Consider the following 17202-nt stretch of genomic DNA (forward strand, 5'->3'; position numbering starts at 1 on the left):
TTACCACTGTTATTGAAAAGTAAGTTGCATACATCACAACCCCTCCTTGCTAAGCAGGTCAGTGTGTCTCCCAGGAACCAGAGTAAAATGATCAATTCTAGGGACTTTCACATTTATACAAAACCATTATATAATATGGAGACCAAAAAGAAGTAAAAAAAATATGGAAACCATTATTAAATCTTACCAATGTCTTAATGCCATCTTTCAAGCAGGACCCCCTACCCCCGACAATTCTCTCCGATCCAGGATCCAATCCAGTCTCCTTTAACCTGGAGCAGTCCCTCAGCCCTAACCTTGACACTCTAAAGAGCTGTGAAGCCACTTGTTTTATAGAAGGTCCCTGGATTTGAGAGGCAGTGTCTCCTTGTGATTGGATCTGGATAATGCGTTTTGGCCAGTGCCCCACAGCACCCCCTGGGGGGCACATGATGTCAGTTCATCCCATGTGGAGGTCACTTTGTGTCACCTTCTGTAATTAATAAGTAATCTCTGGGGAGATGTTTTTGAGGCCATGCATGGATATCCTGTTCCCCAACATATTTTCACCCAGTGGTTTGAGCGTTCTTCGGCCATTGACTTCTGACCAGATTGCTCGTGAAGCTTAGCTGCAGGTCATTTAGATAAACACCAGAGTTTACTTTTGGCCGCCAGTAAGAAAATTCACATTGGGAAATATATTGACTCTTCTTTTTTTTCCTCCCAGAGAGATTCTATTCCATTTGGGACAAAAATGTTCTTCCAGGGTTTAAAGTCTAAAAAGGCCAGATTCAGTTTTTCATTTATTCAGTATTCGTGGAGTGCTTACTGTGTACCAAGGGCTGTCCCAGGTGCTGGGGATAAAATAATAAAACAAAATTTTGAGGTAGACGAAACCCCTGTTCTCCTGGGAAGTACATCAAATGGGAGACTCGGACAATCAGTCTGTTCTCCATTGTCAGGTAGTAATGGGGGAAGGAGGCAGGCCACGGTCAGGAAAGGTGCCTCTTTAGTCAGGACATCTGGGAGCTCTGAGGAGCCAACCTGTGGACAGAGAGCCCTGAATGCAGCAAGGGAGCACCTGTGCCTCAGGTGGGACGCCGGCCTGGCCATGGAGCAGCTGCTACAAGGCCTAGAGGTCAGAGTTGTTGGGAGTGTAAGGAGGCCACTGTGGCTGGACCAGAGATGTCGGGGGTGGGAGGTCAGTGGAGTTGGAGGGAGGCCTGGGGCAAGATTTGTGATACCAGCAGTGAGGGCCTCAGAGGGCTGCAAGGGTTTTCTCAGAAAGGGAAGCAGGACAGCAGGAAGTAAGCAGTTGGAAAGTTCCTTTTTATTTTTCTCTTTTGCTGGGGAGAGGGCAAGAGGGGCTAGCCTGGTGAGCAGTGGTCAGGGAAGTCTCTGACAAGCCTTGGCGAGCAGGCATGCCTGCAGGCCCCGCAGCTTTCCATTCTGGAGTAGCCAGGAGCCCAGGGGTGTGTGTGTGTTGCCAGCAGGGCCAGGCCCTTCTCCAGGTCCTCCTGGCCCATCTGCTCCGTGGTCTCTCCTGCCACTGCCCTGCCCAGGTAACACAAGGAGAATATGCGGCAGCATTTGGGGGGCACTCTTCTGGGGCGGGGTGTTTTCTAAAGGCTACTCACGGGCTTCTCACATGCCCAAGGTTATACAGCCAGCATGTGAACCCAGGCTGCTTGGTACCAGAATCTCTGTCCTTCTCCAATAGATACCATGGGCTTTCCTAGAGGCCACTTGCAAGGGCCAAGGTGGTAACATTCCATCTACTTCAGGAAGTCTCCTGCCTTCTGAGATCTTGGTGCGACCTCTGACCCATGACCCAGGGCTTTTAGAGGGTGGTAGGAATGAGAAGTACCCAAAGGGTTGTGAGGAGGCCTTTGTGCCTCCCTTTCAGGGCCAGATCCTGAGATCCCCAGGAAGTGGGGTGACATTTGCTTAGCGCCGCACTGGTCCAGATGACAAACCTTGTTTAAAGTTAACCACAGCTCTAAGGGTGGGTTAGAATTTATGGCCACCCTTAACAGATGAGGAAGCTGAGACTCGGGGGTTAAATAACACCCCCAGGGTGGCACAGTCAGAAGGGGAGAGGCACACAGCAGCCCGTGTCTCCACACAATGCAGCTTTGCCTGCCAGGGCTGATGGGCCAGGGGCCTTTGGTCCTCCCAGAAATCATGTGCATGGCATAGCATCTTTGGATGCTCACACTGGACGATGGTGCAGGGCCTTCAGGCAGGGGTGGAAAGAGCACGGACTTCAGGGCAGGAAGACCGTGTTTGCAGTCCTGCCTCTGCCCCATCCCACAGCGTGCTGTTGGGTAAGTCTGGAATCCCTGTGAACTCTTTCCATTCTCCTAGGAAATGAGCATTATAAAATCACCTCCATCCTCAGACCAGATGTTAAAATCTAGGTTGGTGGTTCCTAGCTGGGTCTTGAGGTGTGTAGGGGAGTCTGAGAATTTCCTGAGGTGTTAAATGCCCCTATTAGGCTGCTGCTCTCTGGGGCCGCCCTAGGAGGGCACATCTGAATCCAGAGTCAGGCAGAATGTGGGGCTTTGGAGAAATAGCCCAACTGATTTTAAGACACCATTTTCCCTTCCTGCTTTTAAGATCTGTGTTGAAGCACTATATAAATGTTAGAGTAGTGACAACAGTTGTAGCAGATGTTACAAATAGGGAAAAGGACTTAACTAAAACCAGGTGGTGTTGGACCAGGATGCTAGCCTAGAGTCTGTTTAAGAAAACTAACAGGTTTCCTTTTGATGAAAACACTGGTTCTCAACTTGGGGCAGTTTTATCCCTCAGGGGGCTTTTGATAATGTTTGGAGGCATTTATGGTTATCACAACTGGAGAGGGGATTTAATTAGCATCCTGGTAGAAGCCTGCAATGCACAGGATAGCCCTCACAGTGAAGAATGATCAAGATTGAAATGTTGATGGTGCCAAGGTCAAGGCTGAGAAACCCTGGATTGAAAATAGCCAGGACTTAGGTGGTATTTACTATGTGTCAGGCATTGTTGTTCTAAGGGCTCCATAGGTATTAACCTGCTAATCTTCCCAACCCTATGACATAGGAGCTATTATTATCCTTAGCTGACAGATGGGGAAGTAGGGGCACAGGGAGGTTAGACAACTGGCCTGGAGTCAGAGTCCCAGGGAAGGAGCAGGCAGAGCCAGGACTTGAACTCTGATGGCCTGGCCCTGGTTTCTGCACCTTCGACCACTGCTGTACTCCACTGCTCTACATTAGGGGAGGCTGCTTGACTTTAAACCAGATCTTCAGCTTTGGGTCCAGAAACCCACACACCTGGATGCTTGCTATGTGAGACGAGTCGGAAAGCTTGCATTCCTGTGTCTAGAAAATAACAGGGAAGGGCTTGGGGTTAGAGTGACAAGGGGCCCAGTAACCCATCAGTGAAAACCTTAGGTTTTCCAGATTCTGAGTGTGGGTCAGCTCATGAACTTAATGGCACAAGGGGCCTCGTGGGAATGGATCACAGATGAATATAACTTTGTAGCCTTTGGTTCTCCATTAGGGAATTGGAGACAGGACGGGGGTCCTCTCCTTTCTGTGGTGCCTGTAGGGGCTGGAGTGTGGCAGGACAGGGCAGAGAGCGTGGCTGACTGTGGCCCCGGGCTGTGTTGTGTCATTGCAGATGTGAAGACCACAGTGGTTTACCCAGCCACAGAGAAGCACCTGCAAAAGTACCTGCACCAGGACCTCCACCTGGTCCGAGAGACAGGAGGCGATTACAAGAACATCACCTTACCCCATCTGGAGTCCCAGAGCCTCAGCATCCAGGTGACTGGCCCCACGGGAGTGCTGTCCTTGTGGCCAGTGTATTTCTCGAGTATCTGTCAAGATGGTGCCAGAGGCCAGCACCATCCCACAGCGCAGAGCACAGCAGCGTCCCTGTCTGCATGGAACTTACCTCCTTGTGCAGGCGTCACATAGCATGTGAATTTAGGAGTAACCACAGAAGACATGAGGTCGTGAGTGCCGTGGAGAAGAATAAGCAGGACAGGTGGCTTAGAAAGTGCTGGGCTGAGGCAGTCACTGTTTGTTAGAGGATGGTAGCCTCCACTCATAAGTGTCACCTATATTGATGCTGGCCTGGGGCACACCCCCGTGGCGCTCAGGGATCTCAGAGCAGTCCAGTCATGGGCAGAATTTCTATCTGCTCTGCCATAGCTCTGTATGCTCTCAGAATGGCTCGCCCTGGCCAGGGGTCTGTGAATGGTGGAGGCCAATGCTGGTTAACGCCTCCCCATCTAGACCCTCTTGGTTTCACCTGCAGCAAACTGGCTTTCAAAAGTTGAGTCCCAGGGTAAAAACTTCCCTTACCCTCACTCCCGCTGTCTTCATTCCAGAGGGTAGGACCCGGGGTTGGTGTGGGGCCACTTCTCCCAGTATTCAGCCACTGTGCCAGATGTAGGGCCATTTGGCTGAGAGATCCGAGCTTTTGGGCCCGTGCCCAGCACCACCCCAAGCCTCCTCCTGGAAGTGGCCCCATGCACGTGCTCAGAGTTATTATGACTGATGCGTCCTTTGCTTGCTCTCTGTCTCTATCACTCACTCCTGTTCTCTCTGAGCATTTCTTACGTACTCCACCCAACATTGAGGCTGCATTGGTGCGGGGCATCCTAATGTGGGAAACAGCCATTTCCTAGGCCTGGAAGAAGGAAGTGTGTCCTGGATGTAAGAGCACTGCCAGGGGGATTGTGCCTGGGATGAGGAAGGACAGGAGGGTGACAGGGCCTGAGGGAAGGCCTCTGGGGAAGACCTAGCCTGACTGATACTTGTGCAGTATTTGTACAAGACTCCTCTAGCTCCCACTGGCTCGATTTTTTTTTTTCCTTTTTTTGAAAAAACAAGTCCCAGGAGTTCCTGCTGTGGCTCAGCAGGTTACGAACCCAACTAGTATCCATGAGGATGCCGATTCGATCCCTGGCCTTGATCAGTGCGTTAAGGATCCAGTGTTATTGCAAGCTTGTGTAGTCGCAGATGTGGCTTGGATCTGGCATTGCTGAGGCTGTGGTATAGGCTGGCAGCTGCAGCTCCGATTCTGCCCCTAGCCTGGGAACCTCCATATGCTGCAGATGTGGCCCTAAAAACAGTAAAGAAAGAAATCCCAGCACTTGCTCTGTCTTCTAAGTAGAAGGGAAATAGGTCTTCCTCTTCCTATACAGTGACTATGAGGAGATTGTTTGTGATTGCGAGGAGCTTCTGCTGCACTGGTTGCACGTATATGGGATTCAGGAGAGGAAGCCCTTAATACAGTTGATGTGAGTCATGTGTATACCTTGTTTTAGACCCTTGTACCATTCCTCTTGAGAAATAATACCAAAAAGACCCCAGTACTCTACTAACTTCTGTTTGACATAAGCATTCATGTATTCTTTCTTGGCTATTTCTAGAAAATTTATAAGCACTCAGCTTAATTGGCAGTAGTTGTTATATTATTTATTGAGCATCCCCTATGTACCATGCCCTGTGCTAGGCTCTGAAGGGTCACCAGGATAAACAGCATTGATGTCCTGTAGTCTTGTAGGGAAGCTAGACATGCAGTCCGACCACTGCAGTGTAATGGGATGAGCATTTTGGTGCTCTGTCTACAAGGTACAGTGGTGACACAAGGGGGATGATCAGCCCAGACAGTGGGGGGCTTCGTATGGGACAAGATCCACCAGTTAGGTCTTAAGGGACAAAGAGAAGTTTGCCAGGAGGACAAGGCAGATGGGGCACTTCAGGCAGAGGGGGAGCAAGGACAGAGGGCTGGACTCATTTGAAGCATGTTGGGAGCTGGCAGATCAGGAGGTGACAGGAGAAGGCAGGCAGGGCCCCAGAGGAGGCATGTGCCCTTTGTCCTGGAGACCAGGAGCTCCTAAACCTTGCCGATCGTCATGATGGCCTGATGAGATTTTTTAAGATACAGAGCACAGGCGTCTCCTTTGTCTCTACTAACTCAGAATGAAGCTGGGGCATGGGTCTGGGACCAGGCTCTGGCTTGGAATTGTGTGAACTTGGGTGGACTTCCTCGCACCTGCCTTTTCCTTACCTACAGGATGAGGGCACCCATAGCGCCTACCACAGAGGCTCGCTGCGCAGGTCGGTCCTGTGGGGCGCTCTTATCACACCACACCTTCTCAGCCGCCCTGGGCCCCTTCAGCCTTGCGCACCTTGCAAGCAGTTCTCTCTTGCCCTGTAGTCAGCACACCTCCTTTGCTCTCAGCTGTTTTCTTTTTCCCTTCTCCCCAGTGGGTCTCGCAGGCTCAGGCAGGCCCAGCCTGACCCCATTTGGAACTTTCCTAGCACCTTCTCTGCTTCGGGCGCCTCCCTGGGCTGGGCTCTTTTACAGTCTGCTCCGCGGCCCTTACGTGTGGATATTATTAGCCCCATCTTACAGAGGAGGAAACCGAGGCTTAGCCAAGGTGCAGCTGGTTAGTGGTGGAGGTGAGAGATAAACCCAGTCTTGTTGGGCTCCTGAACCCATTCAGTCTCTGGTACTGCAAGTTGCTTTCCAGGAGTTCATATCTGTGGGCAAAGGATGGGGCCCCAGGGAGGCCTGCCGCAGGCTGGGCTACACCAGGACTCTCCATGGACAGTCAGCAAACCCTCCCTCTCCTTTATTTTTGGGACACTCCAGGTCAGGGTCTGGCTGGCTTTTTCTCTCCAGCAGCACATTCCCAGAGAGGTTTCTAGTCAGAGAGGAAATGCCTCCCTGGGACATTCTCTACTTGCTGGGCTGTGCGTCACTCTGACTCCAGTGCCCCACAAGGAGGCCTCACTGCACTCGTCCTCCAGACTCTGCCCGGGAAGTGGATGGCCAAACTCTTCTTGGAAGAGCCCCACTTTTCTGCTGGATAGACCATGTTGTGGCCGGCCTGTGGGTCTTATCAGGGGGCCTAGGAGGCCCTAGAATTCCCCAGTGGTTACCCTCTGCTTCATCCTTCTCCATATCAGATATTTGCACTTGGCCTTGGCCCTGCTGGATGAGAGCCAAGGATACAGGCTAAGGGAGTGAGGTGTGCAGCACCAGCCTTCACTGATACTGCAGTGTCAGCCCTCCACTGGTCTGGCTGTGTTGGTGCCCTGGTCTCCTGTCCCCTCTTTGGTCACCTCGAGGCCCTTGGTGACTTCGGGGTGGAAGGGGCAGCAGTGTGAGCCCAGCTCCTGCCTTCTCTCTGGCTCCCCAGCAGGGCTGTCTCTCAGATTTCGGGCACAGAGTTCCCTGGCCTAGAAGGAAGTCGAGTTTGCACAGGGCGCTCAGAGCTCAGGGGAAGTAGAAAAGCGCAAGGTCTGTGGGTTGGAGCCCTGTGAGAACAGGAGTCTTCTTATCTTAACCTCCCTGCAGGCTGGCTTCCTCAGAGGGGCCATCAGGACCTTAACAGTAAAGTGACGCCCTTGGTATCCACACAACACCCAAGGAACGGTCCTCTGAAGACTGTTGACAACAGCTGATCAGAGGGCGAGAGAGCTGGCAGCCTGGGGTTGACAGGACAGGTCTGTGCGATCGCCTCTCCATGGGGTGTTTGTTCTGCTTTGTCCTGCTGGGTCCGCGTCATCAGCCAGGTCTCCAGGTGGGGCAGAGGTGTTACCCCGCACTCACAAGCATCCCAGCAGGCTGAGAAACCCAGCACATTATTAACTCTAGAACCTAAGCCGCCTTCTGCCCTGGCATGTAGCAAGCTCCCTCTGCAGAGGGAACTCCCAGCCTGACTCTCTTTGCTCTCTGGTCCTGAATAAAGGGGGACGGGGCCCATGGGAGGCTTTTCCCCAGTCCTGTGGGCAGTGGAAGAGCAGGTCAGGCTTACGAGGCCACAGCAGAGCGTGGGCACAGGGCCGGCCAGGAGGGGCCTAAAGAGCCAGCCCCGTCTGAGCTGCCGTGACCCCTGTGGGGATGGTTGTGGTGGAAGCGGGGCAGTTTCTTCCGGGCCCCCAGGGGGAGACCCCTGGGTCACTGTTGAGCCTCTGAGTTTAGTGGCCTTTCAAGACGTGCTGTCCTTCCCAGGGAGGCCCGGTGTGGGGTGTCTGTCTGGGAAAGTGGTTTGTGAGCCTTCTCTCCCTGCTCCTTCCAGTGGGTGTATAATATCCTCGACAAGAAGGCTGAAGCTGACCGGATCGTTTTTGAGAACCCAGATCCCTCTGACGGCTTTGTCCTCATCCCTGACCTCAAGTGGAACCAAAAGCAGGTAAAGGATTTGGTGTTGGGCCACTCCAGGCCACTGGGCTCCCTCGGCCCGCCCTTCTTCCTCACCTTGGTCTCCCGCTGAGCAGGTTATAACTTACCAAGGGGAGGCCTCATCTCTCTGCGGTGGCACCACTAACTTGCCCTGCTCGAATGTTTACATTTTAATGGACCAGCTTAATTAGAGCCCCTTCGGCCCTCCTCCCACCCCAGGGCTGAGGATGGGGCCATGTTGTGTCCACGACCACACAGGACACCAGCTCCTTTCCCAGCCAAGTGCCAGGGCCCCCACCCTCACTCCCAAGAGCACCTGGACATGGACTGTTGACACTCTCCTGGTGCCCTGGACACCAGCAGATCCAGGCAGGCCCACAGTCTGAAGCACTTGCCAGCTCCGCTGCCTGGCCCCCAAGTGCCTCCTTTCCTGACCTCAGGGGCAGCTCTCCCATGGAACCTGGCCAGTCACGCTGGCCCTCCCTTCTCTGTGGCCTCTGTCCACCCTCCCTGTTCCCTCGCCCTCACAGTATCCGCCACCAGTCTTACTCCACTCTTTGGGTGGTCTTTTGTGTTCTGAGAGTAACAGAAACAGCAGAGAACAGAGCCTGGATGTGCTATTCCCCCGTGGACTGAAGCTGGGCTAGGTGCAGCTGGCAGCGGGCTGGGGGCCAGGGGCCGGGACGAGGCCGAGGAGGCCAAACCCAGACTGGCCAGGTCAGCTGTGGGGAGCAGATAAATGCCCCTCTCCTGCAGTTGAAATCTGTGAGTGATCCAGGCTCAGAGCTGCCCTTTGCTCTCAGGTGGGGCCTTCTGGTGCCTGTTCCTCACAGGGTTGCAAGATCACCCAGGGGCATTGTGCTGGAGTCAGGCCCTGTCCACCGCCCCCATGGACAGCTTCTCTCGCATGCCCTCCACTGTGGCCTGCCTGCCTGGCAGGCCCTCTGTATCCTAAACACAGCTCACCTGCAGTTTGCTTGGTTTGATTTGTTTCTCAACCTGCTGCGCGTCACTCCTTCATTGCCATAAAAGCAGGGTCTGGGAGCCTGTGGTCGGGGCGAGGGGACAGGATTTGGGCTCAGCGCTCAGGTAAGCAAGCACCAACTGTTTCTTGGGGAGGTTCATGGGAGTTCCTGACTGGGCTCAAGGGGCAGTAGGGAATCTGAAGGGAGTTTCTAGAAGTTGCAGCACTGAGCGATGGTTTGTTAGAGGCCAGTGAGGTCAGAGAAGACACCCTTCCCTCGTGGGGTGCTGAGGTGCAGAGGCTTCCTCCTCCCCTCCCCTGCAGCCTGTCCTCACCTCCCGCAGGGCCGGAGGAAGCAGGCCTGGGGCTGGCGGCCCCTCTAGGCAGTACCTTTGTGCCGCTCTGCAAACCCGTCTGTCCCCTCGGGCAGCCCCGCACTTGCAAGTTTTGGATTGCAGGCTGGGCCGTAGCAGGTGGGGGTGCGGTAGAGGAACTTGTGACTCCCGAGGTCCCTAAAGACTGAAGACCTTGTGGTTTGCAAGGAATGGTGGTCTGAGGGCCTTGTGGGGACAGCAGCAATGTCTCCACTCAAGAAGCCCTAACACGCTGGCTCCCACAGCACTGAGAACGGAAATCCACTGTCCTCCTGACCTGGGGCTGGCAGACACCCTGCCTGGTCTGGCAGAGGAGCTGCTCCCTGTCTGTCCTCTTCAGAGAGAAAAGGCCCAGGAGCTGCACTGGGCTCCCAGCCACCTAGCTGGGGCGACTTGCCCTCAGGGGTTGCAAATTGGCCAGCTTAAATAGCAGGCTTTCCTTGATGGTAGTACAGGTGCCATTGTCCTTAACCTTTGCTTAATTAGCACTTGTTCTCTGTAGAACCACATTTTAGCATCTCACTTCCTTGACTTGTGACAACACTGAGGTCCACGGCTCGCTGGTAGTGTATCCAGCAGGAGGACTGGCCAGGCCTGGACTTCCTTCCTTCCTCACCCACCAGGGGAGGACTAAGGAGAGGGGTGTCTGGCACCCCTTTGAGGGGACTTCTAGCTGCCCTGGAGTCTCCTGCTGCTGCCACTGCTTCTCCCAGAAGTGTACCTGTTCCCCCATTGATGCCCAGGGTTAAAGGTGTCCATCCAGTCATCTGTCCATCCAGCCAACCATCCAGCCAGCCATCCGTTTCACAAATATTTATCAAGTGCCTAATACCTGCCAGAGACTCTGGCTCCCCAGAGGTTATAGAATCCCTTCCTCAGTTTTCTTAAGCTATAACCCATATATTCTCTTTTATTTGCTTATTGGAGGCAGTGGCGGGGAGTGGGGGGAGGTCTTGTTAATAATAGACATGGTAACAGTGCAAATAGTACAAAGAGTGGGCAGTGAAAGTAAGTCCCCTCACCCCACCTTCCTCCATTCCCTTCCCCAGCGGAGACTGAGATTTTCTCTCCTTCCATGATGGTCTTTACATGTTGTACATATCAGCATACATGTATGTGCTCCTGGACACACATACACTTGGAGTTCACATAATTTAGATTGTTAGGTCTAAAGCACTCGGGCAGGAGACTTCTTTGCGTTCCTCCCAAGATGGAGCCATGTCTTGCCAAAGCCCCTGCATCCTCTGCTGTGCCCCTTGCTTGGAAGCTGTTACCTTTTTTCTTTTTTTTTTTTTTTTTGCTTTTTGTTTTTTAGGGCTGCACCCGAGGCATATGGAGGTTCCCAAGGCTAGGGGTGCAGTCGGAGCTGCAGCTGCTGGCCTACACCACAGCCACAGCAATGCCAGATCCAAACCGCGTCTGCCACCTACACCACAGCTCATGGCAATACCAGATCTTTAACCCACTGAGCGAGGCCAGGGACCACATCCACAACATCATGGTTCCTAGTTAGATTTGTTTCTGCTGCGCCACGACGGGAACTCCCGGAAGCTATTACTTTTGAGTCGACTGCCCTGCCTGATAGAAAAGACATTGATGGTGTCTGTCTCCCCGGGGTGATTAAGGTGCCACTTTCTGGGTGCCGATCTGAGACCTGCAGCCCCTTGTCTAGCGTTTCTAGGCCGGGGCCTTTGGCTGCCTGTAGGAAATCTGGGGTCGTGTCTGATATCAAAGAATGCGCTTCTTTTCCTTCCCTCACCCATCCTGTGAGCGGATGCCCAGCACAGGCTGCATGCTTCCTTCTGTGCCAGAGGAGCAGGGAGGTGTGATTTAATGTCATGTTTGGGATTTGTCAGCAGATAGCTTCTAAAACAAATGCTGCTGTTATTTGGGAGTCCCGTGACAGTGACACGTAGAACAGCTGAAGACGCCCACAGGCATGCACACACACATACTCCATGTTCAAGCGGTTTTGTTTCCTGCCTCTCCTGGGGCCCCTGGCTAGCAAGAGAGTAAACGTCCCAGACGTGGGCCATAAGGAGGGAGAGTCCAGAAGGGACCTGTGGGCAAAACTGAGCCCTGGGGAGGCCCAGCTCAGCCATCTGCTGGGACATCTGCGCTAGGCTTGTCTCTAGCAGGTCTGGGGCAGAAAGCTGGACTCATAGGGCTCTAACAGAGAAAACTCTGAAGGACCTGAAGAGGCCAGTTGGACATCAGGCACCATATGGAAAATCTCATTCTCACTTTCTAAATCGGGGCCCTTAGGGATTTGGTTGGGTGTTTCAGGGTCCCCAAATTATCTCCTTGAGGAATCTAGCAGCTCAGATGAAGGCTTGAGGGCTGCTGCATTCTCTCCACACCTCATCTGCTGGAGCCCTAGGGTCTGGAGCCTGCCCTGCGCGTGTGCATGGATGTGATAACCAGCCAAGGCCAGAGTTGGGGTCAGCAGGGACAGGTGGGAAGGTTTTCTGGGCGAGAGGAAGAGTCCGTTTGCTCTCTGGCTCAAGGTCTTGTTGGCCTTGGGTTTTCATACTGTTGTGTCCTCTGGGTCTTCGGCCAGCACTATCTCCAGGAAGGATGGCAGGAAGGGCCACCTGTGAGACCAGGGAAGGGGGAGGGGTGAGGCCATGGCGGTCCTCACACGGAGCTGGCCTCAGCTCCCTTCCCCACTTCCTGAGCCTCTTCACCTCTCCCCAGCCTCCGACTCCAGGCACAGGGAGTTTCCTCTCCTGCTTAGGTGCCCTGTGCTTTCCTGCCACTGCGCTTTTGTATCCACTGTTCCTCTACCCCAGGGCCCTTTCGCCAAACCCTACCTCTTCTTCAAGACCCCGATTCCCAGCCTTGTTGTCCAGGAAGCCACTGGATCATGCTAGCTGGTCTTTAGTTCTTTCCCTTGTACTCTTATCACCTTATTTCCATGTGATTAGACCATGAGCATTGTCCTTGGCATTTTCTTAGACTTCCCTTCCCACCCCCATCCTCCATCTGCTGGGAGTATATAAATTCTTCCATATGATCATTTTTGGCAGGACAGTAAGCAGAAGCTCTGTCCTTAGACTGTCCCTCACCCTGGGCACGTGGACGCTCACTTTGACTAGGGGTGCTCCTGCCATGGCATCCCTGGGATTGGCTGTGACTGGCACTGCAGGCCTTGTGTGTGGCTGCTTCCTGGCTTCTGGGAGGAATTCCAGGAGTTGCAGCCTCCCTGACCTTAGCCTTGGCCTGGCCCAGCCTGCTGAGCCCAGTTTACCCCTGCCTCTCTCCACACAGCTCGATGACCTATACCTGATCGCCATCTGCCATCGCCGGGGCATCAAGTCGCTTCGGGACCTTACTCCAGAGCACCTGCCACTGCTCAGGAACATCCTCCGCGAGGGGCAGGTGAGCTGTTTGGGCCAGACTCACACAGGAGCCTGGAGGAATTGCACTCTGATGCCAGTGTGTCCCTGGGCCCCTTTCCTCACCCTTCCCAGAAGTCTTTCTGCAAAAGGACCTCCTCCCTGGACGCTTGTGCAGGACACCGTGGGCTTGTAGGTGACTCAGGGCCCCGGTCTTGGTCCTACCTGCCCTGCCCTCCAGCTCTCCTCTCAGCCTCCTTTCCTCCCTGCTCACAGGCACCCTCAGCTCGGGGTCCCACTTTTACGCCCTCCCTTTCTCCTGCAGGTCACATCTAAGATCCCAGGATTAGCTGTCCTGTTCATGGCAGCTGCAACATGGTGCACGACCTGACACATGTCTGCACATACCTCCTCCTCCACCCTGAGGGCAGAAACTGGGTTCTCCAGCACCTGGCCTTCTGGGAGACTTCATTTCTGGGAGATTTGCTAAATCGCATGAAATTATAGAGTTGCTGAAAGGGGCCCTGTGGTCAAGGGGAGATGGGGGAAGAGAGTCTAGAATCTTGGGTTGTAGTTCTAATTCTGACACTGTGACCTTAGCCCGCTGGTGACCTTGGGCTGGTCAGTTCACCTCTCTGGGCCTCAGTATCTTGAAGGGGTCCTTCTGAGTCCATCATTCTGTGGGGTTGGTCTCAGCCTTGTTTCCACCCTGAGACATTGGGTGATGTGGCCTCCACGCCAGGGCCCGCTGTCACCAGGGTTCTCCACGGGGGCGATGCTCGCCCCAGTTCAGATTCACCAAGCCCTGCTCCAAGGCTGTGACACCACAGACCTGGAGGAGGGGTTCTGCCTGGGGCCGCTGTACGTTCTCCTCCAGCTGCTCCCCTGTCATTGTGCCTACCTGCCCTCTTCCCCCTGCTGCCTGGGTCACCATCTCCCTGGCTGCCTTCCTCTTCTCATAGTGACTCGTTACTCTGCTGAAACCACCCCTGGATGCAGAGCCCCAGGAGATGCTGGGCCAGCACTTCTTCCTGACTTGGCAGCTCGGGAAGCCTCTCCTGGGCAGGCCAGCCCTGCTGACCCCAGGAAGCTGTTTGGGTGCCCTGGTCCTGGTGTCACCCTGCTGCTGAGATCCCGCGAGGGGGATAGCGAGCCTCCAAATGCAGAGTAGAAAACAATTCTGGGGCTTATTCTAGGCCCACTGACCACCTCAGGGATTTACTCACAATGGAAATCTGAATCTTCTCTTAATTCTTAGCCTGAGAGGGGTAGGAAAAGCTCTATCCTTGTGCCAGGTTGGGGTGGGCAAAGGAAGCTGTGGCCAAAGGCAATGCTTTCCTCCTCCGCTGAGAGTCCAGCAAGACCTGGAGGGTCCTTTCGTCCTCCCTGGTCTGTCTGGGGCAGCCCTGCCCGAGTCCCCTGCCCCCTCCTTTCTCTTTGATCAAGCCCTTAGCTTAGCCCCGGACGGCTCCTAGTGTCCCAGCTCCACTCTGTTCTGTGCTGAGAAGGAGAGCAGGGCTTCCTCCTGCCTGCCTGACTGAAGTCAGGTAAATCATCGGGGGCAGGATAGTCCCCTCAGTCCTGGGAGTCTGGGCCTGTCCTTAGCCTTGGGACTTCCTAGATGTCCAGTGGCGACTGTTGAGGAAGCACATGTTCTGTCAGGTGGGAGCAGGAACCCCTGGCGGAGGCCACCATCCCCATCTTTGGGAGAAAACACTTCCACTTTGCTGCCACCACCTGTACTTGCTGATTCCCTAGAATGGAAGATGGCCGCCCAAAGCCAGCAGCGGGTAGGCGGAGAGACTAGTTGGGGCCATGGGCAGAATGGGTTCTGGCACTGGTTTGTGGGCAGCAAGGTGATTCTCCCCGCCACTCCCCTTTCTCGCCAGGAAGCTATCTTGCAGCGCTACCAGGTGACAGGAGACCGCCTCCGCGTGTACCTGCACTACCTGCCCTCCTACTATCACCTGCACGTGCACTTCACCGCCCTGGGCTTCGAGGCCCCCGGAGCGGGCGTGGAGCGAGCCCACCTGCTGGCGGAGGTGATCGAGAACCTGGAGCAAGACCCGGAGCACTACCAGCGGCGCACCCTCACCTTTGCCCTCAGGGCTGACGACCCGCTGCTCACTCTCTTGCAGGAGGCGCAGCGGAGCTGAGTGTCCACACCCCCTTCCCCCGCTGTCGGGGGAGGAACACTGATGCAGGCGGTGGGGGTGGCAGGATTTTTAGAACCAAGTGAATTTTTTAAAAATATATTTTGTACTGGCTTCTCCTCAGTATGAGAATAAAGTATTGGTCTCATACTGTGTGGACCCACAGCATGGCTGGAGTGGAGGAGTGGGCAGAACCCGGCTCGAGGCTCCTGAGGAGGGGGCCGTGTCTGGGGACTGCCCAGCCGCCTGACCTGGCTAACTTGGCATCCTGAACCCAGCCCGGCCCCCCTGCTATCTCCACTTCCCACTCTGCCGCCATGCCCTCTTCCTTCCCACTTTTTGTCTTCCTAATGGTTTTCTTGCTAATGGTATAACCTGGGAGTTCCCCAAAAAAACGAAGAAGAAGACTTTCTGGAAATAATCTGGTTTTTTTAACAGTACTTCCTTTTTCCCCTCCGCAGGACTGAAGTCACACTTCCCATGTGTGAGCCAACACTGTTGATAAACTCTTCTTGACAAGGATGGAGGGTTGCCACCTGGAAGTGGGAGGGCTCTAATGAGAATCAGATGATGCAAGCCCCAAAAGCCTGCCTTGGCCTATTACTTGGTCAGCGAGGCCCTGGCCTTGAGTTTATTATCTGGGCAGGAAGACAAAACAAACTCACACAGAGCAGCCAGAAGATCAAATACAAACAGTGTCTCAACAGGGCAAAGTGACATGGTTGCAGTGGAGTCTGAAAGCTCTGAGGGGCTCGGGTTCAAGATACGACCAGCATCATGGGTCTCTGTCCGAAGAATCATGCGGCCAGAAAGGGACTTCATAGTGGTCAAGGCTGATGGCCCGTGGGAAGCCATCAAGGGCTTCTCTGGGAAGGTGACATCTACCACTGCCCCAGCAGAGCAGGGACACAGGCACGCACACTGAGGGTACGCAACTAAACACAGGGGGCCCTCTCTCTGGCGTATCTCCTTAGTCAAGGTGGGGCTGTGGGTTACTGGGTCTTGCTTTCTCAAGACATGCCCTCAGGGGAGGCAGGATGCTGGGTTCTGCAAAGTGAAAGGAGAAGGAAAACAGGCAGAGGCGGGGCTGCCTCTTATCCTGCCTGCCCTGGACTGAGACCCAGGAGACAGTTCAGAGCCGAGCTCCATTCATTCATTTCCTCAAATGTTTATTAAACACATCCTGTGGACCAGGCACTGCTTTAGATGCTGGTCAATGGTCTCTTCTGGAGTATGTTTGCCCATAACATTGCATCAGACCCAAGACATCCTGACATTTCAGGGGTATTTGGGATAAGGATCCACCATGAGGGGATCTGCTGGGTAAAGTATGACCATATATCGCTTTGTCTTCAACTTTGACTCACTGACTCTCAAGTTAGACACTGCTGGGAATGCAGAGATGACTAAAGCGGAGCTCCAGGCCAGTGGGCAGAGAGACAAGCCAACATAGAAGTTAAAGGAGACAGCACTAGAGAAGACAGGTAGAAGCAGGTGTCCTAGGCAGAAGTGCACAGCGTGCTTTTGGAATCTCCACAGCCCAGTGGCCAGTCCAGCAGGATGGCCAGAGTGGAATGAGGTGTTGAGGGTGCCTAGGGGCCGGGTTAGGGGAGAGGAGCCTCACTGGGGGGGAGCCGGCTTCAACTGGCTCTGAAGGTGAGTCTGCGTGTCCTTCTCCATGTACAAGAATGGTATGAGTGCGGAGGCCCGAAGAGGAGACCCCTTCCGAACTGTTAAGGAGATGATGGAGCCGAGCAGTGGAGGGGATCCTGACCCAAGAGGCCCATCTTTGCAGGGTAGAGGGACCAATCCCAGGGGCTTCCTGTCCTTGACAAAGTTCTATCACGGGCAGCTCCGCACATATGGTGTGTGCTTGGAAAAGACCAATAGGAAGACAGTAGGAGCATCTCTAACCTCTGGAACTGTGCCCCAGAAGGCATCCTCTCCTCTCCAGCCTTGACTCCCTAACATCTGTCCTGTCTCCTCCCCTCTCCTTCATGCACCTAATTTCTACCAACATACCAGCCATCTCCATGGCTCTGCAAGGTGCTGCTGGGAAGAGGAAGATAATAGGACCTGTGGCTCTTACCTTCCAGAGGACAGGACACTAGGCAGGGGGCTAATCTAGAGGAAGGCTCTGCTTTCTGTGCAGAAGAGGGTCAGTTCTCTCCTGAAGCCTGGAATGGGAGTAACAGGCCCGG

At 54.2% G+C, this 17202-nt stretch overlaps 1 protein-coding gene across 3 annotated transcripts in view; it reads left to right on the forward strand.

Moving 5' to 3' along the window:
- Positions 1-15422, forward strand: part of DCPS (decapping enzyme, scavenger) — a 36095-nt gene extending 20673 nt beyond the window's left edge. Inside the window, exons 3-8 of one of the 3 annotated variants that reach the window (XR_007130766.1) lie at positions 3646-3791; positions 8069-8182; positions 12781-12891; positions 13174-14395; positions 14511-14638; positions 14738-14804. Coding sequence is in view for 1 of the 3 variants with exons in the window: in XM_047752621.1 (XP_047608577.1) it covers positions 3646-3791; positions 8069-8182; positions 12781-12891; positions 14738-15004 (638 nt within the window). In the remaining 2 variants the exon portion in view is untranslated. Of the gene's footprint in view, positions 1-3645; positions 3792-8068; positions 8183-12780; positions 12892-13173; positions 14639-14737 lie in introns of all 3 variants that reach the window. The other 2 variants (XR_007130765.1, XM_047752621.1) reach the window with 2 other exon arrangements.
- The last annotated feature ends 1780 nt before the right edge of the window (positions 15423-17202 follow it).

The sequence above is a fragment of the Phacochoerus africanus genome, chromosome 11 (genome assembly GCF_016906955.1).
Source record: "Phacochoerus africanus isolate WHEZ1 chromosome 11, ROS_Pafr_v1, whole genome shotgun sequence".
In the NCBI taxonomy this organism is placed as follows: domain Eukaryota; kingdom Metazoa; phylum Chordata; class Mammalia; order Artiodactyla; family Suidae; genus Phacochoerus; species Phacochoerus africanus.